The 25757-nt window shown below is 39.6% G+C and overlaps 1 protein-coding gene across 3 annotated transcripts in view; it reads right to left on the minus strand.

Moving 5' to 3' along the window:
- Positions 1-25757, minus strand: part of DTX2 (deltex E3 ubiquitin ligase 2) — a 284538-nt gene that overhangs the window by 71382 nt on the left and 187399 nt on the right. For 2 of the 3 annotated variants that reach the window (XM_053707410.1, XM_053707408.1), the window contains 2 exons: positions 12317-12384; positions 11889-12047 (listed from right to left, as the gene is read on the minus strand). In XM_053707410.1, coding sequence (XP_053563385.1) covers positions 11889-12047; positions 12317-12384 — 227 coding nt within the window. The remainder of the gene's footprint in view (positions 1-11888; positions 12048-12316; positions 12385-25757) is intronic. The other variant, XM_053707411.1, reaches the window with a different exon arrangement.

Below are 25757 nucleotides of genomic sequence, written 5' to 3' on the forward strand. Positions count from 1 at the left end.
TATATGCACACTTTTAGAGGCACCAGCTACTACTGAGCATGTGCAATAGTTCACCACTAAATGCAGTAGAGACCACTAAATGCAGTAGAATTGAATGGAATTGAATAACTGGCAAATACACAATAAAAAGACTATGAAATAACACTTACTTTGAATTTGAAATGAGCAGTAAAATATTTTCTGGCAAAGTTAATCCAATTTTCCCTCCCTCTGTACCATGTGACAGTCATCAGCCAATCAAAAAATGTATATATGTATAGGCTCTGCACTTTTGCACAAGCTCAGTAGGAGCTGGAGCATCGAAATGTGCATATAAAAAGAATGTACACATTTTGATAATCGAAGAATACTGGAAACTTGTTTTAAATTGCATGATTTATTCTGAATCATGAACCTTTAAATTTGACTTTAATGTCCCTTTAAATTTGTCAGAAAGCTGGGCGGAGTTTGACTGAGCTCAAAGATGGACGTGTGAGCTCTGAGCTCTGAGCTGGAATCCCTAACAAAGTCAGCATTTCAGCTTTAAAATAAGAATATATAATATTTATACACTGGGTGAGGTCTCTGAACACCGGGAACACAATCTGAAGAGGGACAGTGAGCGGTTGGCGCTGCTGGGAAAATTACCAATTTTACAAGCGGCGGTTTCGCGCCGAAACTAAAGTAATCCCTGCAGCATTAATGGCGTGACAAGCAACAGACGGACAAAACTCCGGAACCCAGCATTCAAGCAGCAGCGACTAGAGCCATAATACAGTAAGCAGATGGGCGACAACACAAACTTTCTACAAGTTAAGCGGCGCTGACCGCTCCGATCCAGATACATCACACGGGTAAGCAGCCTCCATCACCTGCACACATGGGCCTAGTGAATGCCGATCTACGCAACACATAACGGTTGGTAACCGATGAAGACAGATGCTGGAATTTGCCGCTGTCAGCCATCCCAACACCCCCGAACTATTAGGTGATAAATCTTATAAGTAACACAGGCAGTCATAGCCGGACTATGCTTGGGGGAAAAATAAGAGGGACATTTCAGGCAAAAGTAATTAAGTTTGGGCCAAAGGAGTCACAATAACTTTAAAGTATAACTGGCCCTAAACGGAAGATGTGAGGCTTCTAATGATCAATCAGGCATACCCACTTTAAAAACATATAAGGAACATAAGAGTCTGTTAATATATTCGGCAATTGGAAGTGCACGGCAGGCCCTAAAACTTGCAACATAACCCCTGTTATCCACACACACGTGGCATCAAACAATTCACTTAATGGGACATAACTTTTAGTGGCTATCTCAAGACAACTAGCTGAATTCATTACCCTTAGTTACCTAGAGTCATTTTCTATCTGGAAGTCAAAAGCTCTAAAAGATATTATAACATCACCTCTAACCTGAGGCAACTCTCTCTTACACAGCAAGGTTTCTTTATTTCAAAGGGCTATACTAACATATTGGAGAGTCTCTTAAAGATATCAGCTCACCCTCCACCATACTATATTCTCATCTCTAATAATAAACAACTAATATGTCAGCCAAAAAATCTACTAAAGGAGAAAAGATAAATAAATCCTCCACTGTGAGCACCTTCTTCAAACCTTCACGCCACAGTAAACTGACAGAAACAGTGACAGAGGAGATGGAGGGAAATTCAGACACTGAATTAGATTCTACTCCACATAGTGAGACTCACCCAGTAACAAAAGCAGACCTCAAAGACCTGGTCTCAAAACAAGACATTGCAGCAAATTTCGAAAAATTGTGGGAAAAGATAGACACAATGCACTCAGCAGTCACATCCAGCCTAACAGATATTAGAGCAGACATAGCAGACATGGGAGGTAGACTAGAAGCCTTAGAAGAACACAGAGACACAGTAACAGAAGAAATGGAAACTACCTCTCACACCCTACAGTCACAAAACCAGACCATCAACGAATTGCAAGACAAGGTCGATGACCTAGAAAATAGGTCACGCAGAAGTAACATCAGGCTGAAGGGGGTCCCAGAATCAATCACTAATCCTGATCTAAACACATACCTGAAACACTTATTCAGAAATATTACAGGAGAATCAGAAGAAACTGAGGCCTAGATTTGGAGTTCGGCGGTAGCCGTCAAAACCAGCGTTAGAGGCTCCTAACGCTGGTTTTGGCCGCCCGCTGGTATTTGGAGTCAGTGATTAAAGGGTCTAACGCTCACTTTTCAGCCGCGACTTTTCCATACCGCAGATCCCCCTACGCCATTTGCGTAGCCTATCTTTTCAATGGGATCTTTCTAACGCCGGTATTTAGAGTCGTTTCTGAAGTGAGCGTTAGAGCTCTAACAATAGATTCCAGCCGCCTGAAAATAGCAGGAGTTAAGAGCTTTCTGGCTAACGCCGGTTCATAAAGCTCTTAACTACTGTACCCTAAAGTACACTAACACCCATAAACTACCTATGTACCCCTAAACCGAGGTCCCCCCACACCGCCGCCACTCGATTAAAATTTTTAACCCCTAATCTGCCGACCGCCACCTACGTTATATTTATGTACCCCTAATCTGCTGCCCCTAACCCCGCCGACCCCTGTATTACATTTATTAACCCCTAACTTGCCCCCCACAACGTCGCCGCCAGCTACTTAAAATAATTAACCCCTAATCTTCCGACCGCAAATCGCCGCCACCTACGTTATCCCTATGTACCCCTAATCTGCTGCTCCTAACATCGCCGACCCCTATATTATATTTATTAACCCCTAATCTGCCCCCCTCAACGTCGCCGACACCTGCCTACACTTATTAACCCCTAATCTGCCGAGCGGACCTGAGAGCTACTATAATAAAGTTATTAACCCCTAATCCGCCTCACTAACCCTATCATAAATAGTATTAACCCCTAATCTGCCCTCCCTAACATCGCCGACACCTAACTTCAATTATTAACCCCTAATCTGCCGACCGGAGCTCACCGCTATTCTAATAAATGTATTAACCCCTAAAGCTAAGTCTAACCCTAACACTAACACCCCCCTAAGTTAAATATAATATTTATCTAACGAAATAAATTAACTCTTATTAAATAACTTATTTCTATTTAAAGCTAAATACTTACCTGTAAAATAAACCCTAATATAGCTACAATATAAATTATAATTATATTATAGCTATTTTAGGATTAATATTTATTTTACAGGCAACTTTGTAATTATTTTAACCAGGTACAATAGCTATTAAATAGTTAAGAACTATTTAATAGTTACCTAGTTAAAATAATAACAAATTTACCTGTAAAATAAATCCTAACCTAAGATATAATTAAACCTAACACTACCCTATCAATAAAATAATTAAATAAACTACCTACAATTACCTACAATTAACCTAACACTACACTATCAATAAATTAATTAAACACAATTCCTACAAATAAATACAATTAAATAAACTAGCTAAAGTACAAAAAATAAAAAAGAACTAAGTTACAGAAAATAAAAAAATATTTACAAACATAAGAAAAATATTACAACAATTTTAAACTAATTACACCTACTCTAAGCCCCCTAATAAAATAACAAAGCCCCCCAAAATAAAAAATTCCCTACCCTATTCTAAATTAAAAAAGTTACAAGCTCTTTTACCTTACCAGCCCTGAACAGGGCCCTTTGCGGGGCATGCCCCAAGAATTTCAGCTCTTTTGCCTGTAAAAAAAAACATACAATACCCCCTCCCCAACATTACAACCCACCACCCACATACCCCTAATCTAACCCAAACCCCCTTAAAGAAACCTAACACTAAGCCCCTGAAGATCTTCCTACCTTGTCTTCACCATACCAGGTTCACCGATCCGTCCTGGCTCCAACATCTTCATCCAACCCAAGCGGGGGTTGGCGATCCATAATCCGGTCCAGAAGAGGCTCCAAAGTCTTCCTCCTATCCGGCAAGAAGAGGACATCCGGACCGGCAAACATCTTCTCCAAGCGGCATCTTCGATCTTCTTCCATCCGGAGCGAAGCCGCAGGATCCTGAAGACATCCAGCGCGGAACATCCATCCGGACCGACGACTGAACGACGAATGACTGTTCCTTTAAGGGACGTCATCCAAGATGGCGTCCCTCGAATTCCGATTGGCTGATAGGATTCTATCAGCCAATCGGAATTAAGGTAGGAATTTTCTGATTGGCTGATGGAATCAGCCAATCAGAATCAAGTTCAATCCGATTGGCTGATCCAATCAGCCAATCAGATTGAGCTCGCATTCTATTGGCTGTTCCGATCAGCCAATAGAATGCGAGCTCAATCTGATTGGCTGATTGGATCAGCCAATCGGATTGAACTTGATTCTCAGAAAATTCCTACCTTAATTCCGATTGGCTGATAGAATCCTATCAGCCAATCGGAATTCGAGGGACGCCATCTTGGATGACGTCCCTTAAAGGAACAGTCATTCGTCGTTCAGTCGTCGGTCCGGATGGATGTTCCGCGCTGGATGTCTTCAGGATCCTGCCGCTTCGCTCCGGATGGAAGAAGATCGAAGATGCCGCTTGGAGAAGATGTTTGCCGGTCCGGATGTCCTCTTCTTGCCGGATAGGAGGAAGACTTTGGAGCCTCTTCTGGACCGGATTATGGATCGCCAACCCCCGCTTGGGTTGGATGAAGATGTTGGAGCCAGGACGGATCGGTGAACCTGGTATGGTGAAGACAAGGTAGGAAGATCTTCAGGGGCTTAGTGTTAGGTTTCTTTAAGGGGGTTTGGGTTAGATTAGGGGTATGTGGATGGTGGGTTGTAATGTTGGGGGGGGGGTATTGTATGTTTTTTTTTACAGGCAAAAGAGCTGAAATTCTTGGGGCATGCCCCGCAAAGGGCCCTGTTCAGGGCTGGTAAGGTAAAAGAGCTTGTAACTTTTTTAATTTAGAATAGGGTAGGGAATTTTTTATTTTGGGGGGCTTTGTTATTTTATTAGGGGGCTTAGAGTAGGTGTAATTAGTTTAAAATTGTTGTAATATTTTTCTTATGTTTGTAAATATTTTTTTATTTTCTGTAACTTAGTTCTTTTTTATTTTTTGTACTTTAGCTAGTTTATTTAATTGTATTTATTTGTAGGAATTGTGTTTAATTAATTTATTGATAGTGTAGTGTTAGGTTAATTGTAGGTAATTGTAGGTAGTTTATTTAATTATTTTATTGATAGGGTAGTGTTAGGTTTAATTATAACTTAGGTTAGGATTTATTTTACAGGTAAATTTGTTATTATTTTAACTAGGTAACTATTAAATAGTTCTTAACTATTTAATAGCTATTGTACCTGGTTAAAATAATTACAAAGTTGCCTGTAAAATAAATATTAATCCTAAAATAGCTATAATATAATTATAATTTATATTGTAGCTATATTAGGATTTATTTTACAGGTAAGTATTTAGCTTTAAATAGAAATAAGTTATTTAATAAGAGTTAATTTATTTCGTTAGATAAATATTATATTTAACTTAGGGGGGTGTTAGTGTTAGGGTTAGACTTAGCTTTAGGGGTTAATACATTTATTAGAATAGCGGTGAGCTCCGGTCGGCAGATTAGGGGTTAATAATTGAAGTTAGGTGTCGGCGATGTTAGGGAGGGCAGATTAGGGGTTAATACTATTTATGATAGGGTTAGTGAGGCGGATTAGGGGTTAATAACTTTATTATAATAGCGCTCAGGTCCGCTCGGCAGATTAGGGGTTAATAAGTGTAGGCAGGTGTCGGCGACGTTGTGGGGGGCAGGTTAGGGGTTAATAAATATAATATAGGGGTCGGCGGTGTTAGGGGTAGCAGATTAGGGGTACATAGGGATAACGTAGGTGGCGGCGGTTTACGGAGCGGCAGATTAGGGGTTTAAAAAAATATGCAGGGGTCAGCGATAGCGGGGGCGGCAGAATAGGGGTTAATAAGTGTAAGGTTAGGGGTGTTTAGACTCGGGGTACATGTTAGAGTGTTAGGTGCAGACGTAGGAAGGTTTTCCCCATAGGAAACAATGGGGCTGCGTTAGGAGCTGAACGCTGCTTTTTTGCAGGTGTTAGGTTTTTTTTCAGCTCAAACAGTCCCATTGTTTCCTATGGGGGAATCGTGCACGAGCACGTTTTTGAGGCCGGCCGCGTCCGTAAGCAACTCTGGTATCGAGAGTTGCATTTGCGGTAAAAATGCTCTACGCTCCTTTTTTGGAGCCTAACGCAGCATTTGTTTGAACTCTCGATACCAGAGTTAATTTTATGGTGCGGCCAGAAAAAAGCCCGCGGAGGGTTAACAGCCCTTTTACCGCCGAACTCCAAATCTAGGCCTTAGTTTGCGATTGAAAGAGCCCATAGAGTGTTAAGAGCAAAACCCAGGGAGGAGGCGCCCCCTAGAGACATTATAGTAAAATTCTCATTTTTTCAAGATAAAGAGAAAATCCTTCAAGCTTCCAGAAGCAAACCTACCTATAAATTTCAGGGAAGTGTTATTCAGTTCTTCCAAGATCTCAGCATTAGAACCCTCCAAAGAAGAAGCTCCCTGCGCCCCTTGACAACTCTTCTACGCAAAAATCAAATTAAATATAGATGGGGCTTCCCCTTCGCCCTGCACATTCTCAAGGACAACAAAACCTTTACAATCCACGATGTAGAAGATATTCCCCCTACCTGCAAATTACTAGGACTGGAAGTCCCGAACATACCAATGGAGGACATTCCTCATCCACTGCCGAACACCTCTAACCACATAAAATGGACACAAGTAAACCGCAAAAGAACCAAAAAATGATACAATATCAAGGTTGCCTGACCCATTTACATTGTTTTTTCACCGGGGGGATGCAGAACAGTCACAAAAATGCCGCCTGGACCCTCCAGGCAGAGCCCCAATCCCCCCGAGTACTGTTTGACCAAGGTCCCTGACAGGGGAACTTTGGCTACTTGACCCTTTTGTATGAACTACTTTAAGGCCCTCCTTTGTACAAAACGAAGGAGGGGAAAAGAATTGTAATATGTTGTTTCTCAGTTAGAAAATATGATTAGTTATGTTAGTCGAAATTTCTAAAAGCTGACACATTAGCTAACTTTTTATTAACTCATCTCACGGTCCAGCTCTTCTCCCCTATCCCAACTTGTTAGTAGTAATAATGTATGCATACCTACAAGTTAGGTTTAACAGTTGTTATGTTACACTTTGTTTTTCATGTTTATGCTTCATTAATATCTCTCTTTTAACGTTCTTTAACTCTTCTCCTAAAGATGCCGAGAAGGTCACCCCCTCCGGGTCAGCACAACTTTCTATCGCCTCCAGGTTTGAACCTACCACCTCCTTTGGGTCGTATGTATTAAACACTTATTTACCTGCACCATATCAGAAAACACTTTACATTTTACGAACTAGATGATACCAAAAATTCACCTCATATCTCACAACGTGAGAGGCTTAAATACTAATGTTAAGAGACGTACAGCCATGTCCCAGTACAGTCTTTTAGGAGCCAACATCTTATTCCTTCAAGAAACCCACTTTACCAAAGACATAATCCCGAAATTTTGGACCAGAAAATTCACACAACACTTCCACGCAACGACTAACTCTAAGAAAAGAGGGGTCTCCATCCTTATCCACGCTAATTTACCATTTAAGCATGAATCCACTATTGCAGACAGAGAAGGAAGATATCTTATAGTCAGGGGTCACTTTGGAGAATCCCACGTTATTCTATGCAATGTTTACGCCCCCAACGACAATCAGCATTCGTTTTTTTACCCAAATCTCCAGTTTACTCACCAACTGGTCCCACTATAAAATTATATTAGCAGGTGATTTCAATATCACGATGACCAAATTTAAAGAATACAAAACCAAACTCACAGCTAAACAAATCAGACACAACAGAATAGTAAGCTCCATTCAGGAACACCTAACACCACATGCTTTATTTGACTCTTGGTTCACATTATATGGAAACACAACAGACACTACTTTTTATTCGGCAGCCCATAAACAATACACGAGACTGGATTACATCTACATTAGCCAAGTCTTACAACCACTTCTACAAACCTCAAAAATCCAGCCATGTGTGTGGTCAGACCATTCTGTTTTGTCCTTATATCTAGAGGGATTTGTAGATACACAAAGAGCAAGATCCTGGACTTATGATCCGACACATTTAAAAAAACCCACACACAGAGATAAATACGTCAAATCACAGACTGATTTTTGGGAACTTAATAAGGGAACTACACTGAACCCTCTGTCTCCTTGGGCGGCACATAAAACCTACATGCGAGGATTATTCATCCAGGACAAATCCACTAGTAACAAACAATACAGAGCTCAAATATCACAACTACACACAGAAATTTCTGACTTAGAGAAACTCCATAAGATTACAAAAAGAAAAGACATTTTAACTACCCTAACAGTTAAAAGAGACGCTTTAGCCAGCATGTTAAACACTCAGTCTATCAGGGCTATACAGAAACTAAATACACAATACTACATCTACAAAGACAAACCAGACAAATTTTTGGCGAATAAACTCAGAGACCGATGCAAAGCATCTATTATCCCTTCTATATTAGCGGCAAATGGCACTTCAGTTTCAAATCCTCAACTTATCGCGGATACATTTGCGGACTTCTATGGGAAGTTATACGACGGTAATAAGGTCACTTACACAAACACCACAGAATCCCAAACAAAGCAATTTCTAAAAGAAGCCAATTTACACACAATTACAACAGAAGACCTAGACAAACTAAACACACCAATTTCTAGGGCAGAAGTCCTGAGGGTCATTAAGGACCTCAAGACAGGAAAAGCAGCAGGACCTGATGGATTTGTGGGGGAATACTATAAATCATTCAAAGAAATACTAGTCCCGCATCTCACAGATTTTTGTAATTTAATACTAGAGGGGCACACTATCCCAAAAGATATGTTACAAGCCAAAATAGTAGTGATTCCCAAACCCGGCAAAAACCACAACTTATGCGCGAATTATCGCCCCATTTCGCTTATTAATCAAGACATGAAAATTTTCACGAAAATTTTAGCTAATAGACTAAAACATATTCTGCCAAAACTAGTTCACCCAGATCAAGTGGGCTTTGTATCAGATAGGGAAGCTCCAGACAATGTACGACGGCTCTTAAATATCATAGATTATGTGGGAGACACCGGGATGCCTTCTCTGCTCCTCTCGCTGGATGCAGAGAAGGCATTCGATAGAGTAGATTGGAGATACATGTCGGCGGTACTACATCAGATGGGATTCAGGGGGGCCTTTATTACGGCTATAAATGCTATCTATTCAAACCCAACAGCCCAAGTGTCAATCTCAGGTTACAAGTCTAAGATATTCCCCATATTAAACGGCACGAGACAGGGATGCCCACTGTCCCCTCTTCTATTCGCGCTCTGCATAGAGCCTCTGGCAGCAAGAATCAGATTAGACCCAGATATTTCAGGAGTAAAAATTAAAAATCAAGAATACAAATCAACACTTTTTGCAGATGACATTCTTTTAACTTTGTCCAAGCCCCTCACCTCACTAACCAATTTATACACTCTCCTAGACCAGTTCTCTCAAATTTCAGGATACAAAATTAATTTAGATAAATGCGAAGCAATGTCTCTAGGACTACCACAACATACCAAAAAAAATATTGAAATTAACTTTCAAATCAGATGGGTTGCTCATTCGCTCAAATATTTGGGAATACACCTAACACCTCGTATTGACCAGCTATACAAACATAATTATGAACCCCTTTACAAAGAGATAAAGAAAAAACTACATAAATGGAAAACATATAACTTCTCGTGGTTAGGCAGACTAGCGTCTGTCAAAATGACCATCTTACCCCAGATATTATATCTTTTTAGGACTCTCCCCATCCAAGTTCCACTTAAAGACCTAAAGACACTACAAAAAGACATAATAGCATTTATTAGGGGGAACAAAACGGCGTGGATAATATCCACACTCATTATGAGACACAGACAATTGGGTGGAGTGGGTGCGCCCAACATTATAGATTATTACAGGGCAGCGAGGTTAGCCCAGACAACACTAATGGGAAACACATCTATGGAAATTATTTGGATTGATCTAGAGGCTAAGCTAAGAGATTCTTCACACTCAGACGATATTTTGTGGAAGGATTACCCCTCAAAAGAGCTTTCAAACAAACCAGGCTCACAGGTAACATTACATACTTCCAAAATTTATTATCCAAACAAACATTAGTACGTCCAATTCGATCTCTAACTCCTATAGACCTACATGCTACAATCGATAAATGGTCCAACAAAGGACTATACAGAGTGGCGGACTGGATGGATGGTAGAAAACCTAAAACATTTAACCAGATTCAAACACAACTTGATACAGTAAAGCTACAGTGGTTTCAGTACCTACAAGTTAACTCAGTGATCTGTAGATACATCAGAGACTTTCAGCCAGACATTACTACTCCGTTAGAAAGCCTACTCAAATCATCCCACAGACCTAAAGGGGCCATATCCAAATTATACATACAGATACAAACACTTGGAAACCCACACAAGTCTAAATTACTCATTAATTGGGAATCAGATCTAAACATTTACAAAGATAGGGGATGGTGGGATGACGTGTTCCACTCAGCCTGTAAAGGACTACTGAGTACCGATTTGAGAGAAAACACGATTAAGACCATGTTCAGATGGTATCTGACCCCAATTAAAACAGCCCATGTATCTGCTAGTCATAACAAATATTGCTATAGGGGATGTGGAGAAATAGGCTCGTATTACCATATGTGGTGGGAATGTAGGGAAATACAGGAAATCTGGACTAAAACTTCTGACCTACTCAGTTCAATCCTGGAGGACACTATCTGCCTGGCTCCAACCCATGCATTGTTACACATACCTCTTCCCAAATTTAACAAACAGATAAATATATTCATCAAAATCATTTGCACAGTCACCAGAGTGAGTATTGCAAAATACTGGAAGGTTTCGGCCCCCCCTTGGGAAGAGGTTTTAAATAGAATTTCTCTTACATACCGAATGTATGAGTCTGCATCACAGGTACTGGACACACAAACACAATTCGAGAAGATCTGGTTTTACTGGACACTAAACAACAGACCTACAACTTAAACACAGCTTTCTCCTTGCTGATTGGGAGATGGTATAGATAGCTGCTGACCCGTGGGGGGGGGGACAAACAGGGAGATAACTCTCGGCAACTAAAACAAATCTTTTTCTCTTTTTCTTTTCCTTTTTTCTTTTTTTTCTTTTTCTTACTTTCTATCTTGGGCTCACTGTGGCCTTAATATCTCTAACCCAAGGTGGATACAAGGTGATTCAGAGAAAACTTTCAGAATATATCTTGGGGTCTTCTTGTTTTTATCCTGTTATAGTTAGACATGTTAGTAAATCCCTATGTTATAAGTTTTTTAAAAGCTATTTTGAGAAATCAAACTGTAATTCCACCTGATCAATTGCAAGATTGTTAGCTTCATTCCAGCTATTTGTATAATGACCTTACCACTAGACTGCTCGTGACACAGGTGGTAAACTGATGTGATGTTATATGATGTTATAATCTCAATAAAAATATTTAAACATAAATTTGTCAGAAAAAAAAACCTACTGTTCATTTGAAATACTGAGTGCTATTACACAGTCCTTTTTGTCAATTATGCAGTTCTGTATTTAATGGTCATTTAAGCTAGGTAACGGAGGAGTGAAGAAAACTAATGAAGCATTGGGACAACGTGGTATGGAATTAAAATGTCTATATTTATTTTGCCCTGCTTAATGTAACCACTTTAATAGTTTTCTTTAAATGGTGTAAATACTGTATTAAAATAATAAAACTATAATAAACAGCATTTCTCTCGGTACCTTGTTTCCGTTGTTATACATAGCCAACATGCAGAGCTGATGGAAAGCATGACCACACTTCTTAAGCTTGCCCACTGCAGTAGGTTTGATCTTCTTGCTTTCTGAGGAATCGGTATATCCTGACGCTGCAGTCAACGTTTCCATGCAGATAATACAGTCCTTTTTTAAAAAAAACAAACAATAAATAAAATGTTCACAACCGCTATCTGCGTAAATTTGTTATAAAGAACTTATCAGTAAGACTGTGCTGGTGAGGACACACTGTACTGTTATTAACCATGCAACAAATTCAATACAAGCACATTTATAGATTCACAAGCGCACATGTTTGCAGTAGTCTTTAGGTCACAAAGCTCAAGTGGACAAAATAAAATAAATGTTACAGTTAAAACACCTGCTTCAGTCAAAGTAATGCCAATAAAACTCACTTCTTCAGGGGGCTTGTCCAAGTTCTCAAGGTAGCTCTTCACAACTTGTTCAGGATCAGTAGTTGCTGCTAAAGAAACATATTGTAGGATTTAACTATATAATCAGGTCTATAAGAATGCAATACAGTATTGGCTAAAAATTATAGTGTGTAGACACTTTCTTTATCCTAAATACAGAGAAATGCATAAATACACAAGCAATTATTCTGAATGATTTTAGCAATGACAACATTTAATTTCTTGTTTTAGACATTAATTACAGATGCAAAGGGAGGATATCAGACAACCTATCTAGAAAGCAATTTATTTTTAAAATCAAAATGAGCATTATGCTAATACAAATACATTTACCTTGTGTTAACCACACTAATTGAGGTGGATGCTGCAAGACCCATTAAAATTGACATAAAGAACTTCATTTGGTATGTTCCTGTAATCATTCTAAAGTAATTCAAATTCAGCGTGTGCTCCTTTAGGCTCAGCAGGAAGAGCTTTACAGCTTCTAATTGGCTGTAGCACTCTGCTTCATGAAGAGGGGAACTGTCTGCTGTGGTAGGAGGACTGTACATATAAGTGAGGTTGAGTTTATTATAACAAATTAGCAATACATTTTCATGCAGGAAATTAAAGGTAAGTATATTAAATGCATGATGTATTTAGTTTTCAAAGGACTGGTTTTGCACCACTTTATATAAAATTAAACTATGAGCCTCTTCATTTAGTTCTGTTAATGTCTAGATTTCTCTGTATAATAAACTAAAGCCAGGAGTGTGCAAAATCATAATACTATACAAATAGATGGAAAATATAGCATTTCACTCACACATAAAACAATTCAACACAGTGAGGGGAAAAATATCAGGCACTGTCACTAAAAGCCACTTGCCTAGCTTTAAATACAGCCTTAAAATTAATTAAGGTGGCTTCAGGATATTCATTACATATCTTATCTTTTTGTATTTCAAAAATGTATGAACTAAATATTACTAAATCACAAAGTCACTTTCAAGCAGTCCAGTCTTGATATATACGCAAGTTAAAATACAAGGGAGCAGTGCGCAAGTGCACGAAACAGGTCTGCATAGGAGCCTGGTCTCCATTTCCTTCTACGGATACATTGTATCTTTTTCTTTGTATTTTCGCTTGCAACATGATTGCTATCATGGTTTTTAAAAGGACACAATAACATTTGATTGTTATCGTATATCAAGACTGGACTGCTTGAAAGTGCCTTTGTGATTTGTATTTGTTGTTCCTTGATGATGTCTTTTAGGTGGCGCTATCGTAGGCACTCTCATTCAGCAGGTGACATTTCCCCACTCTCCAAAGTGCCAGAGGCAGGTCACACAGGGAAAGGTTTGAGCGCACTGCTGGAAAATTGTTTGCGCAATAAATATTACAAAATGTTTGTACTAATTTCTATACATGTGAACTCTCAGAAATGTAGTCCTCTTTAAATGGTTATGAAACCCAAACATTTACTTTAATGATTCAAACAGAGCAAAATATAATTTATGCTTACCTGATAAATTCATTTCTCCTGTAGTGTAGTCAGTCCACGGGTCATCCATTATTTATGGGATTATAACTCCTCCCTAACAGGAAGTGCAAGAGGATCACCCAAGCAGAGCTGCTATATAGCTCCTCCCCTCTACGTCATATCCAGTCATTCGACCGAAACCATACGAGAAAGGAGAAACTATAGGGTGCAGTGGTGACTGGAGTTTAATTAAAATTTAGACCTGCCGTAAAAACAGGGCGGGCCGTGGACTGACTACACTACAGGAGAAATGAATTTATCAGGTAAGCATAAATTATATTTTCTCCTGTTAAGTGTAGTCAGTCCACGGGTCATCCATTACTTATGGGATACCAATACCAAAGCTAAAAGTACACGGATGACGGGAGGGACAGGCAAGTTCTTTATACGGAAGGAACCACTGCCTGTAGAACCTTTCTCCCAAAAACAGCCTCCGAAGAAGCAAAAGTGTCAAATTTGTAAAATTTTGAAAAAGTGTGAAGTGAAGACCAAGTTGCAGCCTTGCAAATCTGGTCAACAGAGGCCTCATTCTTAAAGGCCCAAGTGGAAGCCACAGCTCTAGTAGAATGAGCTGTAATCCTTTCAGGAGGCTGCTGTCCAGCAGTCTCATAGGCTAAACGTATTATGCTACGAAGCCAAAAAGAGAGAGAGGTAGCCAAAGCTTTTTGACCTCTCCTCTGTCCAGAATAAACGACAAACAGGGAAGAAGTTTGACGAAAATCTTTAGTTGCCTGCAAATAAAATTTCAGGGCACGGACGACGTCCAGATTGTGCAAAAGTCGTTCCTTCTTTGAAGAAGGGTTAGGGCACAATGATGGAACAACAATCTCTTGATTGATATTCTTGTTAGTGACTACCTTAGGTAAGAACCCAGGTTTAGTACGCAGAACTACCTTGTCTGAATGAAAAATCAGATAAGGAGAATCACAATGTAAGGCCGATAACTCAGAGACTCTTCGAGCCGAGGAAATAGCCATTAAAAACAGAACTTTCCAAGATAACAGCTTGATATCGATGGAATGAAGGGGTTCAAACGGAACACCTTGCAGAACGTTAAGAACTAAGTTTAAGCTCCACGGCGGAGCAACAGTCTTAAACACAGGCTTAATCCTAGCCAAAGCCTGAACGTCTGGAACTTCTGCCAGACGTTTGTGTAAAAGGATAGACAGAGCTGAAATCTGTCCCTTTAACGAACTAGCAGATAAACCCTTTTCTAAACTCTCTTGTAGAAAAGACAATATCCTAGGAATCCTAACCTTACTCCATGAGCATCTATCAGCACCGCTCCCGGGTCCCTGGACCTGGATCCGTAACAAGGAAGCTTGGCGTTCTGGCGAGACGCCATGAGATCCAGATCTGGTTTGCCCCAATGATGAAGCAGTTGGGCAAACACCTCCGGATGAAGTTCCCACTCCCCCGGATGAAAGGTCTGGCGACTTAGAAAATCCGCCTCCCAGTTCTCCACGCCTGGGATGTGGATCGCTGACAGGTGGCAAGAGTGAGACTCTGCCCAGCGAATTATCTTTGAGACTTCCATCATCGCTAGGGAACTCCTTGTTCCTCCTTGATGGTTGATGTAAGCCACAGTCGTGATGTTGTCCGACTGAAACCTGATAAACCTCAGAGTTGCTAACTGAGGCCAAGCCAGAAGAGCATTGAAAATTGCTCTTAATTCCAGAATGTTTATTGGAAGGAGTCTCTCCTCCTGAGTCCATGATCCCTGAGCCTTCAGGGAATTCCAGACTGCGCCCCAACCTAGAAGGCTGGCGTCTGTTGTTACAATCGTCCAATCTGGCCTGCGGAAGGGCATCCCCTTGGACAGATGTGGCCGAGAAAGCCACCATAGAAGAGAATCTCTGGTCTCTTGATCCAGATTTAGCAGAGGGGACAAATCTGAGTAATCCCCATTCCACTGACTTAGCATGCACAATTGCAGCGGTCTGAGATGCAGGCGCGCAAATGGTACTATGTCCATTGCCGCTACCATTAAGCCGATTACCTCCATGCACTGAGCCACTGACGGGTGTTTAATGGAATGAAGGACACGGCAAGCATTTAGAAGTTTTGATAACCTGTCCTCCGTCAGGTAAATTTTCATTTCTACAGAATCTATAAGAGTCCCTAGAAAGGGAACTCTTGTGAGTGGCAATAGAGAACTCTTTTCTACGTTCACCTTCCACCCATGCGACCTTAGAAATGCCAGAACTAACTCTGTATGAGACTTGGCAGTTTGGAAACTTGACGCTTGTATCAGAATGTCGTCTAGGTACGGAGCTACCGCTATGCCTCGCGGTCTTAGTACCGCCAGAAGAGAGCCCAGAACCTTTGTAAAGATTCTTGGAGCCGTAGCTAACCCGAAGGGAAGAGCTACAAACTGGTAATGCCTGTTTAGGAAGGCAAATCTTAGATACCGGTAATGATCCATGTGAATCGGTATGTGAAGGTAGGCATCCTTTAAATCCACTGTGTTCATGTACTGACCCTCTTGGATCATGGGTAAGATGGTTCGAATAGTTTCCATTTTGAACGATGGAACTCTTAGGAATTTGTTTAGGATCTTTAAGTCCAAGATTGGTCTGAAGGTTCCCTCTTTTTTGGGAACCACAAACAGATTTGAATAGAATCCTTGCCCGTGTTCCGACCGCGGAACTGGGTGGATCACTCCCATTAGTAAGAGGTCTTGTACACAGCGTAGAAACGCCTCTTTCTTTATCTGGTTTGCTGATAACCTTGAAAGATGAAATCTCCCTTGTGGAGGAGAAGCTTTGAAGTCCAGAAGATATCCCTGAGATATGATTTCCAACGCCCAGGGATCCTGGACATCTCTTGCCCAAGCCTGGGCAAAGAGAGAAAGTCTGCCCCCCACTATATCCGTTTCCGGATCGGGGGCCCTCACTTCATGCTGTCTTAGGGGCAGCAGCAGGTTTTCTGGCCTGCTTGCCCTTGTTCCAGGACTGGTTAGGTTTCCAGCCCTGTCTGTAGCGAGCAACAGTTCCTTCCCGTCTTGGAGCGGAGGAAGTTGATGCTGCTCCTGCCTTGAAATTACGAAAGGCACGAAAATTAGACTGTTTAGCCTTTGGTTTGGCCCTGTCTTGAGGCAGGGCATGGCCCTTACCTCCAGTAATGTCAGCGATAATTTCTTTCAAGCCGGGCCCGAATAATGTCTGCCCTTTGAAAGGAATATTAAGCAATTTAGATTTAGAAGTCACATCAGCTGACCAGGATTTAAGCCACAGAGCTCTGCGCGCTTGAATGGCGAATCCGGAGTTCTTAGCCGTAAGTTTGGTTAAGTGTACTACGGCATCAGAAATAAATGAATTAGCTAGCTTAAGGGCTTTAAGCTTGTTCATAATCTCATCCAATGGAGCTGTACTAAGGGTCTCTTCCAGAGACTCAAACCAGAATGCCGCCGCAGCAGTGACAGGCGCGATGCATGCAAGGGGTTGTAATATAAAACCTTGCTGAACAAACATTTTCTTAAGGTAACCCTCTAACTTTTTATCCATTGGATCTGAAAAAGCACAGCTATCGTCCATCGGGATAGTGGTGCGCTTAGCCAGAGTAGAAACTGCTCTCTCCACCTTAGGGACCGTCTGCCATAGGTCCCGTGTGGTGGCGTCTATTGGAAACATTTTTCTAAATATAGGAGGGGGTGAAAAGGGCACACCGGGTCTATCCCACTCCTTGTTAACAATTTCTGTAAGCCTTTTAGGTATAGGAAAAACGTCAGTACACGCCGGTACCGCAAAATATTTATCCAGCCTACATAATTTCTCTGGAATTGCAACCGTGTTACAATCATTCAGAGCCGCTAATACCTCCCCTAGCTTAAATTTAAAATTTGAAATCTCTGAATCCAGTTTACTTGGATCAGATCCGTCACCCACAGAATGAAGCTCTCCGTCCTCATGTTCTGCAAATTGTGACGCAGTATCAGACATGGCTCTACTATTATCAGCGCACTCTGTTCTTACCCCAGAGTGATCGCGTTTACCTCTTAATTCTGGCAATTTAGATAGTACTTCAGTCATAACATTAGCCATGTCTTGCAAAGTGATTTGTATGGGCCGCCCTGATGTACTTGGCGCCACAATATCACGCACCTCCTGAGCGGGAGGCGAAGGTACTGACACGTGAGGAGAGTTAGTCGGCATAACTTCCCCCTCGTTGTCTGGTGATATTTTTTTAATATATAAAGTTTGACTTTTATTCAAAGTGTGCACAAATTTCTATTGGGCTCCACATTGGCCTTTAAACATAGTGAACAAACAGATTCATCTGTGTCAGACATGTTTAAACAGACTAGCAATAACACTAGCAAGCTTGGAAAAAAACTTTTAAATAAATTTACAAGCTATATAAAAAACGCTACTGCGCCTTTAAGAAACATAAAAATGTGACACAGTTTTATTAACAATGAACCAAATATGTTAAAACAACCAAATTTTAACAGAAAATGTATAAAGTTAGCAGAGGATTGCACCCACCAGCAAAAGGATGATTAACCCCTTAATACCCAAAACGGATAACAATTGAAATAATAAACGTTTTTATCACAGTCAAACACACTGTCACAGGTCTGCTGTGACTGATTACCTCCCTCAAAACTAGTTTTGGAGACCCCTGGGCTCTGTAGAGACGTCCTGGATCATGGAGGAAGAAATAGGAAGACTGTGACTAAATTTTTACTGCGCAATAAAGCGCTAAAATAGGCCCCTCCCACTCATATTACAACAGTGGGGAAGCTCAGTAAAGTGTTTTTATGCAGAAAAAAACGACAGCCATGTGGTAAAAATCATGCCCATAAAGTTTTATCACCAAGTACCTCAGAAAAAACGATTAACATGCCAGTAAAACGTTTTAAAATTGAAAATTATGAAGTGTTATTAATAAGCCTGCTGCTAGTCGCTTTCACTGCAGTGCAGGCTCAAATATTACTTTAATATTGACAGTATTTTCTTAGTGAAATTCCATTCCCCAGAAATACCTCAGAGTATACATACATACATATCAGCCTGATACCAGTCGCTACTACTGCATTTAAGGCTGCACTTACATTACATCGGTATTAGCAGTATTTTCTCAGTCAATTCCATTCCTTAGAAAATAATTTACTGCACATACCTCCTTGCAGGTGGGCCCTGCATGCTATCCCCTGTTCTGAAGTTACCTCACTCCTCAGAATGGCCGAGAACAGCAAGTGGATCTTAGTTACGACCGCTAAGATCATAGAAAACTCAGGCAGATTCTTCTTCTAATGCTGCCTGAGAACAAACAACTTTTGATTGAAGAAATAAAAACTAAGTTTAACACACCACAGTCCTCTCACACGTCCTATCTTTAGTTAGGTGCAAGAGAATGACTGGATATGACGTAGAGGGGAGGAGCTATATAGCAGCTCTGCTTGGGTGATCCTCTTGCACTTCCTGTTAGGGAGGAGTTATAATCCCATAAGTAATGGATGACCCGTGGACTGACTACACTTAACAGGAGAAATAATTTTAAACAACTTTCCAATTTACTTTTATTATGAAATTGTGTTCATTCTCTTGGTATCCTTTGTTAAAGGGGCATCTAAGCATTACTGGGAGCAAGCTGAACGCAACAGTGAGCCAATGACAAAAAGAATATATGTGTAGCAACCTATCAGCAGTTAGTTCACATTGTTGCTCTTGAGCCTAACTAGGTATGATTTTCAACAAAGGATACCAAAGAACAGCAATTAGATAACACATAAATTGGATTTTTTTTTCCAAAAAATAGATGCTCTTTCATTGTCTACTTAAAATGAAGGCTCTTAACATTAAGGTAAAGGTAAAATATTAGAAGCTATTTTATACCAAATAGCGCATACCACTAATTCTTTCCTTACCATTACCAACAAAATAACATGATAAACACCATAAGACTTACTGAGAAACCAATTTCATCACCCTTAAAGTGGGGATGCAACATTCAACTAGAACCCCTCCCAAAATAATTTAGAACACCTCCCCTTCCTCTACCTATCACTTTCACTTAGCCAACAGCACATATATGGAGAGTGTAAACTGAAATATCACCGCTTCACATATCCGCTTCACAGATTATAGGAGACAAGAAAAAAAGTATTTGGACTTGTATTTATACATAATCATAAGGAAATTGATTTAACCATAACTATAAATATCTTTTTTTTGTTTATTTTAAATAAAATAATACGTGATGACAACCAAATAAGCAGGAACAACAGTCACCATATCATTCCAAGGATTAGGACATAATGAAGGAAGAAGCATAAGCAGAGACCTGTCTGATAGTATGAGAAAGTGATTGGCTAGACTGACCTGCCAACCAAGCTCTGTAGAAATTGAACCAACAAGGGGGTATGGTATGCTGCTTGCTTGCAGATGTGAGATTTAAAATAAGACAGCTATAGAGACTCAATTAATCTTTAGTAGTTAGTGAAAATGTTTAATATATTTGCCAGTCCAAAAAACCAAACTCAGAAGCAAATAATGGAGCTGTTCCACCACTGCAAATCTAAAGAACCAGACATTATTTGGAGAATTGGAAACATGATGATAAGGATATTTTAGATATATAATCATCTGTGTGCAGAGCAAAAATGAGAGAAGGCAAGGTCATCATATTTAAATGAGAAAACCTATTTGGTTGTCTTAGGTCAAGAGGAAGAACAGGATCTATCATCAAAAAATAGCAAAACAGCCTCAACCTGCTTCTAAGAGGAAAGGAATACAAAGGCTTGTGGGCCTGTTTTGGTTGGTTTACACTTTCAGAGTTTTTCAAACATTTAACCCATATGAAAGGAAAACAACATTCAATGACTAACCCCCCCCCCCCCCACACACACACACACACACCCAAGACCTATTCTTCCATTTCAGAGAAATAAAAGTACTTTTACTCACCAGTAATATTCCTGTTTATGATCTCGAATTTTAGAATGAAAATACCTACCTAAAAGTAATGCCCAATCAGAAATGTTAAGAGGCATTAAGTCACACAATGCAAGTATCCCTCCAAACTGCCAACTCTACCTCTGGTTATTGCTCTGAGAAGACCTACTAGTGCAGGGCCCCTATAGCTTTGAACAATAAAAGCCAATGACATAAAAAAAAATAGATAACTAATGCTGGACAGACTAGTTTGCTATGACTTCATTTGCAGCAGCTGAATGGACACACAAATATTTAGAGGAATCAAGTCATATACTGCCAATCCTAACTAGTAATAGCTGGTCTGTAGAAAAAAAAACGAGACTTGAAAAGCTTTTCTGTTTGTCAGAGTAGATTTACTTATCCATAAGAGTTCTAATGGAAGGCAATTATCTGAATAAGCCACATCGTGCTTTCAAGTTTGTATAGTGTAACTAGAAACAGTGGGGACCCCTGAGAGGAGTGCCCTGTTCTATCTATGCCTAGGGGTCTCCTCACTGTATGTTCTTGCATGTTGTGAAACCCACATAAGAAAACATCAACAGGCCATAGAGAACCTTAATGGGACACTAAACCCAAAATTTTTATGTCATAATTCAGATAGAGCAGGCAATGTTAAGCAACTTTCTAATTTACTCCTATTATCAAATGTTCTTCATTCTAAAAAGCAGGAATAAAAGTTTAAGAGTCGGCCCATTTTTGGTTCAGCACCTGAGTAGCACTTCCTGATTGGTGGCTAAATGTAGCAAACCAATCAGCAAGCACTACCCAGGTGATGAACCAAAAATGGTCCAGCTAATAACCTTACATTGCTGCTTTTTAAAAGATAGCAAGAGAAAGAAGAAAAAATGATAATAGGAGTAAATTAGAAAGTTATCTAGGTAAAACAGATACAAATTTTATTTAAGCACATTACCATATGTACTTACCAGAAACAAGAAGTAAAAAAGCCTTAAAACAAATATAGTTTGTGTGCGGCTCCGTCCAGCTTTCCTGGCAATCAGCTGTACGCCCGCCCCCCCACACACACACACACCCAAGACCTATTCTTCCATTTCAGAGAAATAAAAGTACTTTTACTCACCAGTAATATTCCTGTTTATGATCTCGAATTTTAGAATGAAAATACCTACCTAAAAGTAATGCCCAATCAGAAATGTTAAGAGGCATTAAGTCACACAATGCAAGTATCCCTCCAAACTGCCAACTCTACCTCTGGTTATTGCTCTGAGAAGACCTACTAGTGCAGGGCCCCTATAGCTTTGAACAATAAAAGCCAATGACATAAAAAAAAAATAGATAACTAATGCTGGACAGACTAGTTTGCTATGACTTCATTTGCAGCAGCTGAATGGACACACAAATATTTAGAGGAATCAAGTCATATACTGCCAATCCTAACTAGTAATAGCTGGTCTGTAGAAAAAAAAACGAGACTTGAAAAGCTTTTCTGTTTGTCAGAGTAGATTTACTTATCCATAAGAGTTCTAATGGAAGGCAATTATCTGAATAAGCCACATAGTGCTTTCAAGTTTGTATAGTGTAACTAGAAACAGTGGGGACCCCTGAGAGGAGTGCCCTGTTCTATCTATGCCTAGGGGTCTCCTCACTGTATGTTCTTGCATGTTGTGAAACCCACATAAGAAAACATCAACAGGCCATAGAGAACCTTAATGGGACACTAAACCCAAAATTTTTATGTCATAATTCAGATAGAGCAGGCAATGTTAAGCAACTTTCTAATTTACTCCTATTATCAAATGTTCTTCATTCTAAAAAGCAGGAATAAAAGTTTAAGAGTCGGCCCATTTTTGGTTCAGCACCTGAGTAGCACTTCCTGATTGGTGGCTAAATGTAGCAAACCAATCAGCAAGCACTACCCAGGTGATGAACCAAAAATGGTCCAGCTAATAACCTTACATTGCTGCTTTTTAAAAGATAGCAAGAGAAAGAAGAAAAAATGATAATAGGAGTAAATTAGAAAGTTATCTAGGTAAAACAGATACAAATTTTATTTAAGCACATTACCATATGTACTTACCAGAAACAAGAAGTAAAAAAGCCTTAAAACAAATATAGTTTGTGTGCGGCTCCGTCCAGCTTTCCTGGCAATCAGCTGTACGCCCGCCCCCCCACACACACACACACCCAAGACCTATTCTTCCATTTCAGAGAAATAAAAGTACTTTTACTCACCAGTAATATTCCTGTTTATGATCTCGAATTTTAGAATGAAAATACCTACCTAAAAGTAATGCCCAATCAGAAATGTTAAGAGGCATTAAGTCACACAATGCAAGTATCCCTCCAAACTGCCAACTCTACCTCTGGTTATTGCTCTGAGAAGACCTACTAGTGCAGGGCCCCTATAGCTTTGAACAATAAAAGCCAATGACATAAAAAAAAAATAGATAACTAATGCTGGACAGACTAGTTTGCTATGACTTCATTTGCAGCAGCTGAATGGACACACAAATATTTAGAGGAATCAAGTCATATACTGCCAATCCTAACTAGTAATAGCTGGTCTGTAGAAAAAAAAACGAGACTTGAAAAGCTTTTCTGTTTGTCAGAGTAGATTTACTTATCCATAAGAGTTCTAATGGAAGGCAATTATCTGAATAAGCCACATCGTGCTTTCAAGTTTGTATAGTGTAACTAGAAACAGTGGGGACCCCTGAGAGGAGTGCCCTGTTCTATCTATGCCTAGGGGTCTCCTCACTGTATGTTCTTGCATGTTGTGAAACCCACATAAGAAAACATCAACAGGCCATAGAGAACCTTAATGGGACACTAAACCCAAAATTTTTATGTCATAATTCAGATAGAGCAGGCAATGTTAAGCAACTTTCTAATTTACTCCTATTATCAAATGTTCTTCATTCTAAAAAGCAGGAATAAAAGTTTAAGAGTCGGCCCATTTTTGGTTCAGCACCTGAGTAGCACTTCCTGATTGGTGGCTAAATGTAGCAAACCAATCAGCAAGCACTACCCAGGTGATGAACCAAAAATGGTCCAGCTAATAACCTTACATTGCTGCTTTTTAAAAGATAGCAAGAGAAAGAAGAAAAAATGATAATAGGAGTAAATTAGAAAGTTATCTAGGTAAAACAGATACAAATTTTATTTAAGCACATTACCATATGTACTTACCAGAAACAAGAAGTAAAAAAGCCTTAAAACAAATATAGTTTGTGTGCGGCTCCGTCCAGCTTTCCTGGCAATCAGCTGTACGCCCGCCCCCTATGACCTACCCAGTTATGCTGTTGTAGAAAGTGCAGCAATTCTGTAGAATCCTCTTTTCACACTTCAGCTAGAGTAAGGCTGGTTCAGTTCTGGGAGGGGGAGACAGGTGTGCAGAGACAGGAGCGCTTGATTGAAGGCAGACACAGTCTTGATCAATTTGAGTATGCTCTCATGCTGTATTCACAGCTTATATTTTTCACGAATTATATTTGTTTAAGACGTTTTTACTTCTTGCTTCTAGTAAGTAGATATAGTAATGTGCTTAAATAAAATGATATCTGTTTTACCTTGAATCGAGGATGCGCTTCTCTGTTCTTATGTTCCTCATTTTGGCTAAGTACTCCTTAAGTATTTGGAGATTAAGGGCGCTGCACCTGCGATTCCAAAAGGGAGAGCTATCAAAGCTTAAAGAAGCTGTGACATCACATGTATGTGAATTACCCATACTCCTGGAGACACGTATGCAGTACCAGTACTGACAAATGAACTCTCAATAATACTTGGACTATCTTTTCTGGTTTGTATGTTAATAACTCAAGACTAATAATATCTATGCATATTAACTTTTTTATGTAGTGATACACATTTCTTAATTACTGCAATCACTGTCTATTATTGCACTTTTTCCCGTGTGCACCTCTGTATTTTTGGTGTTAAATTAGAAAGTTGTTTAAAAACATAATTTATGTAAGAACTTACCTGATAAATTCATTTCTTTCATATTGGCAAGAGTCCAGGAGCTAGTGACGTATGGGATATACAACCCTACCAGGAGGGGCAACGTTTCCCAAACTTCAAAATGCCTATAAATACACCCTCACCACACCAACAATTCAGTTTAATGAATAGCCAAGTAGTGGGGTGATATAATAAGGAGTAAAAAAGCATACAAAAAGAGGAACTGTAAATAAAATTGTGCTTTTTATACAAAAATCATAACCACCATAAAAAAGGGTGGGCCTCATGGACTCTTGCCAATATGAAAGAAATTAATTTATCAGGTAAGTTCTTACATAAATTATGTTTTCTTTCATGAAATTGGCAAGAGGTCCATGAGCTAGTGACGTATGGGATATAAATACCCAAGATGTGGAAGACCACAGAAGAGTCACTAGAGAGGAAGGGATAAAATAAAAACAGCTATTTCCACTGAAAAAAATAAATCCACAAAAAAATAAGTCTTTCTTATAAATTTCACAAAAAATTCAAGAAAAAAACTTAAATCATAAGCAGAAGAATCAAACAGCTGCCTGAAGAACTTTTCTACCAAAGACTGCTTCAGAAGAAGCAAATACATCAAAATGGTAAAATTTAGTAAATGTATGCAAAGAAGACTAAGTTGATGCTTTGCAAATCTGATCAAACAAAGCTTCATTCTTAAAAACCCAAGAAGTGGCGACTGATCTAGTAGAATGAGCTGCAATTCTCTGAGGCGGAGACTGTCCTGCCTCTAAATAAGCCCTGTGAATCATAAGCATTAACCAAGATGCCAAAGAAATGGCAGAGGCTTTCTGACCTTTCCTAGGACCAGAAAAAACAACAAATAGACTAGAAGTCTTCCTGAAATCTTTAGTAGCTTCCACATAATATTTCAAAGCTTTTACAACATCCAAAGAATGTAACGATCTTTCAAGAGTATTCTTGGGATTAGGACACAAGGAAGGAACAACAATTTCCCTACTAATGTTGTTAGAATTCACAACTTTAGGTAAAAATT

This window comes from Bombina bombina, chromosome 3 (assembly GCF_027579735.1).
Source record: "Bombina bombina isolate aBomBom1 chromosome 3, aBomBom1.pri, whole genome shotgun sequence".
Lineage (NCBI taxonomy): Eukaryota > Metazoa > Chordata > Amphibia > Anura > Bombinatoridae > Bombina > Bombina bombina.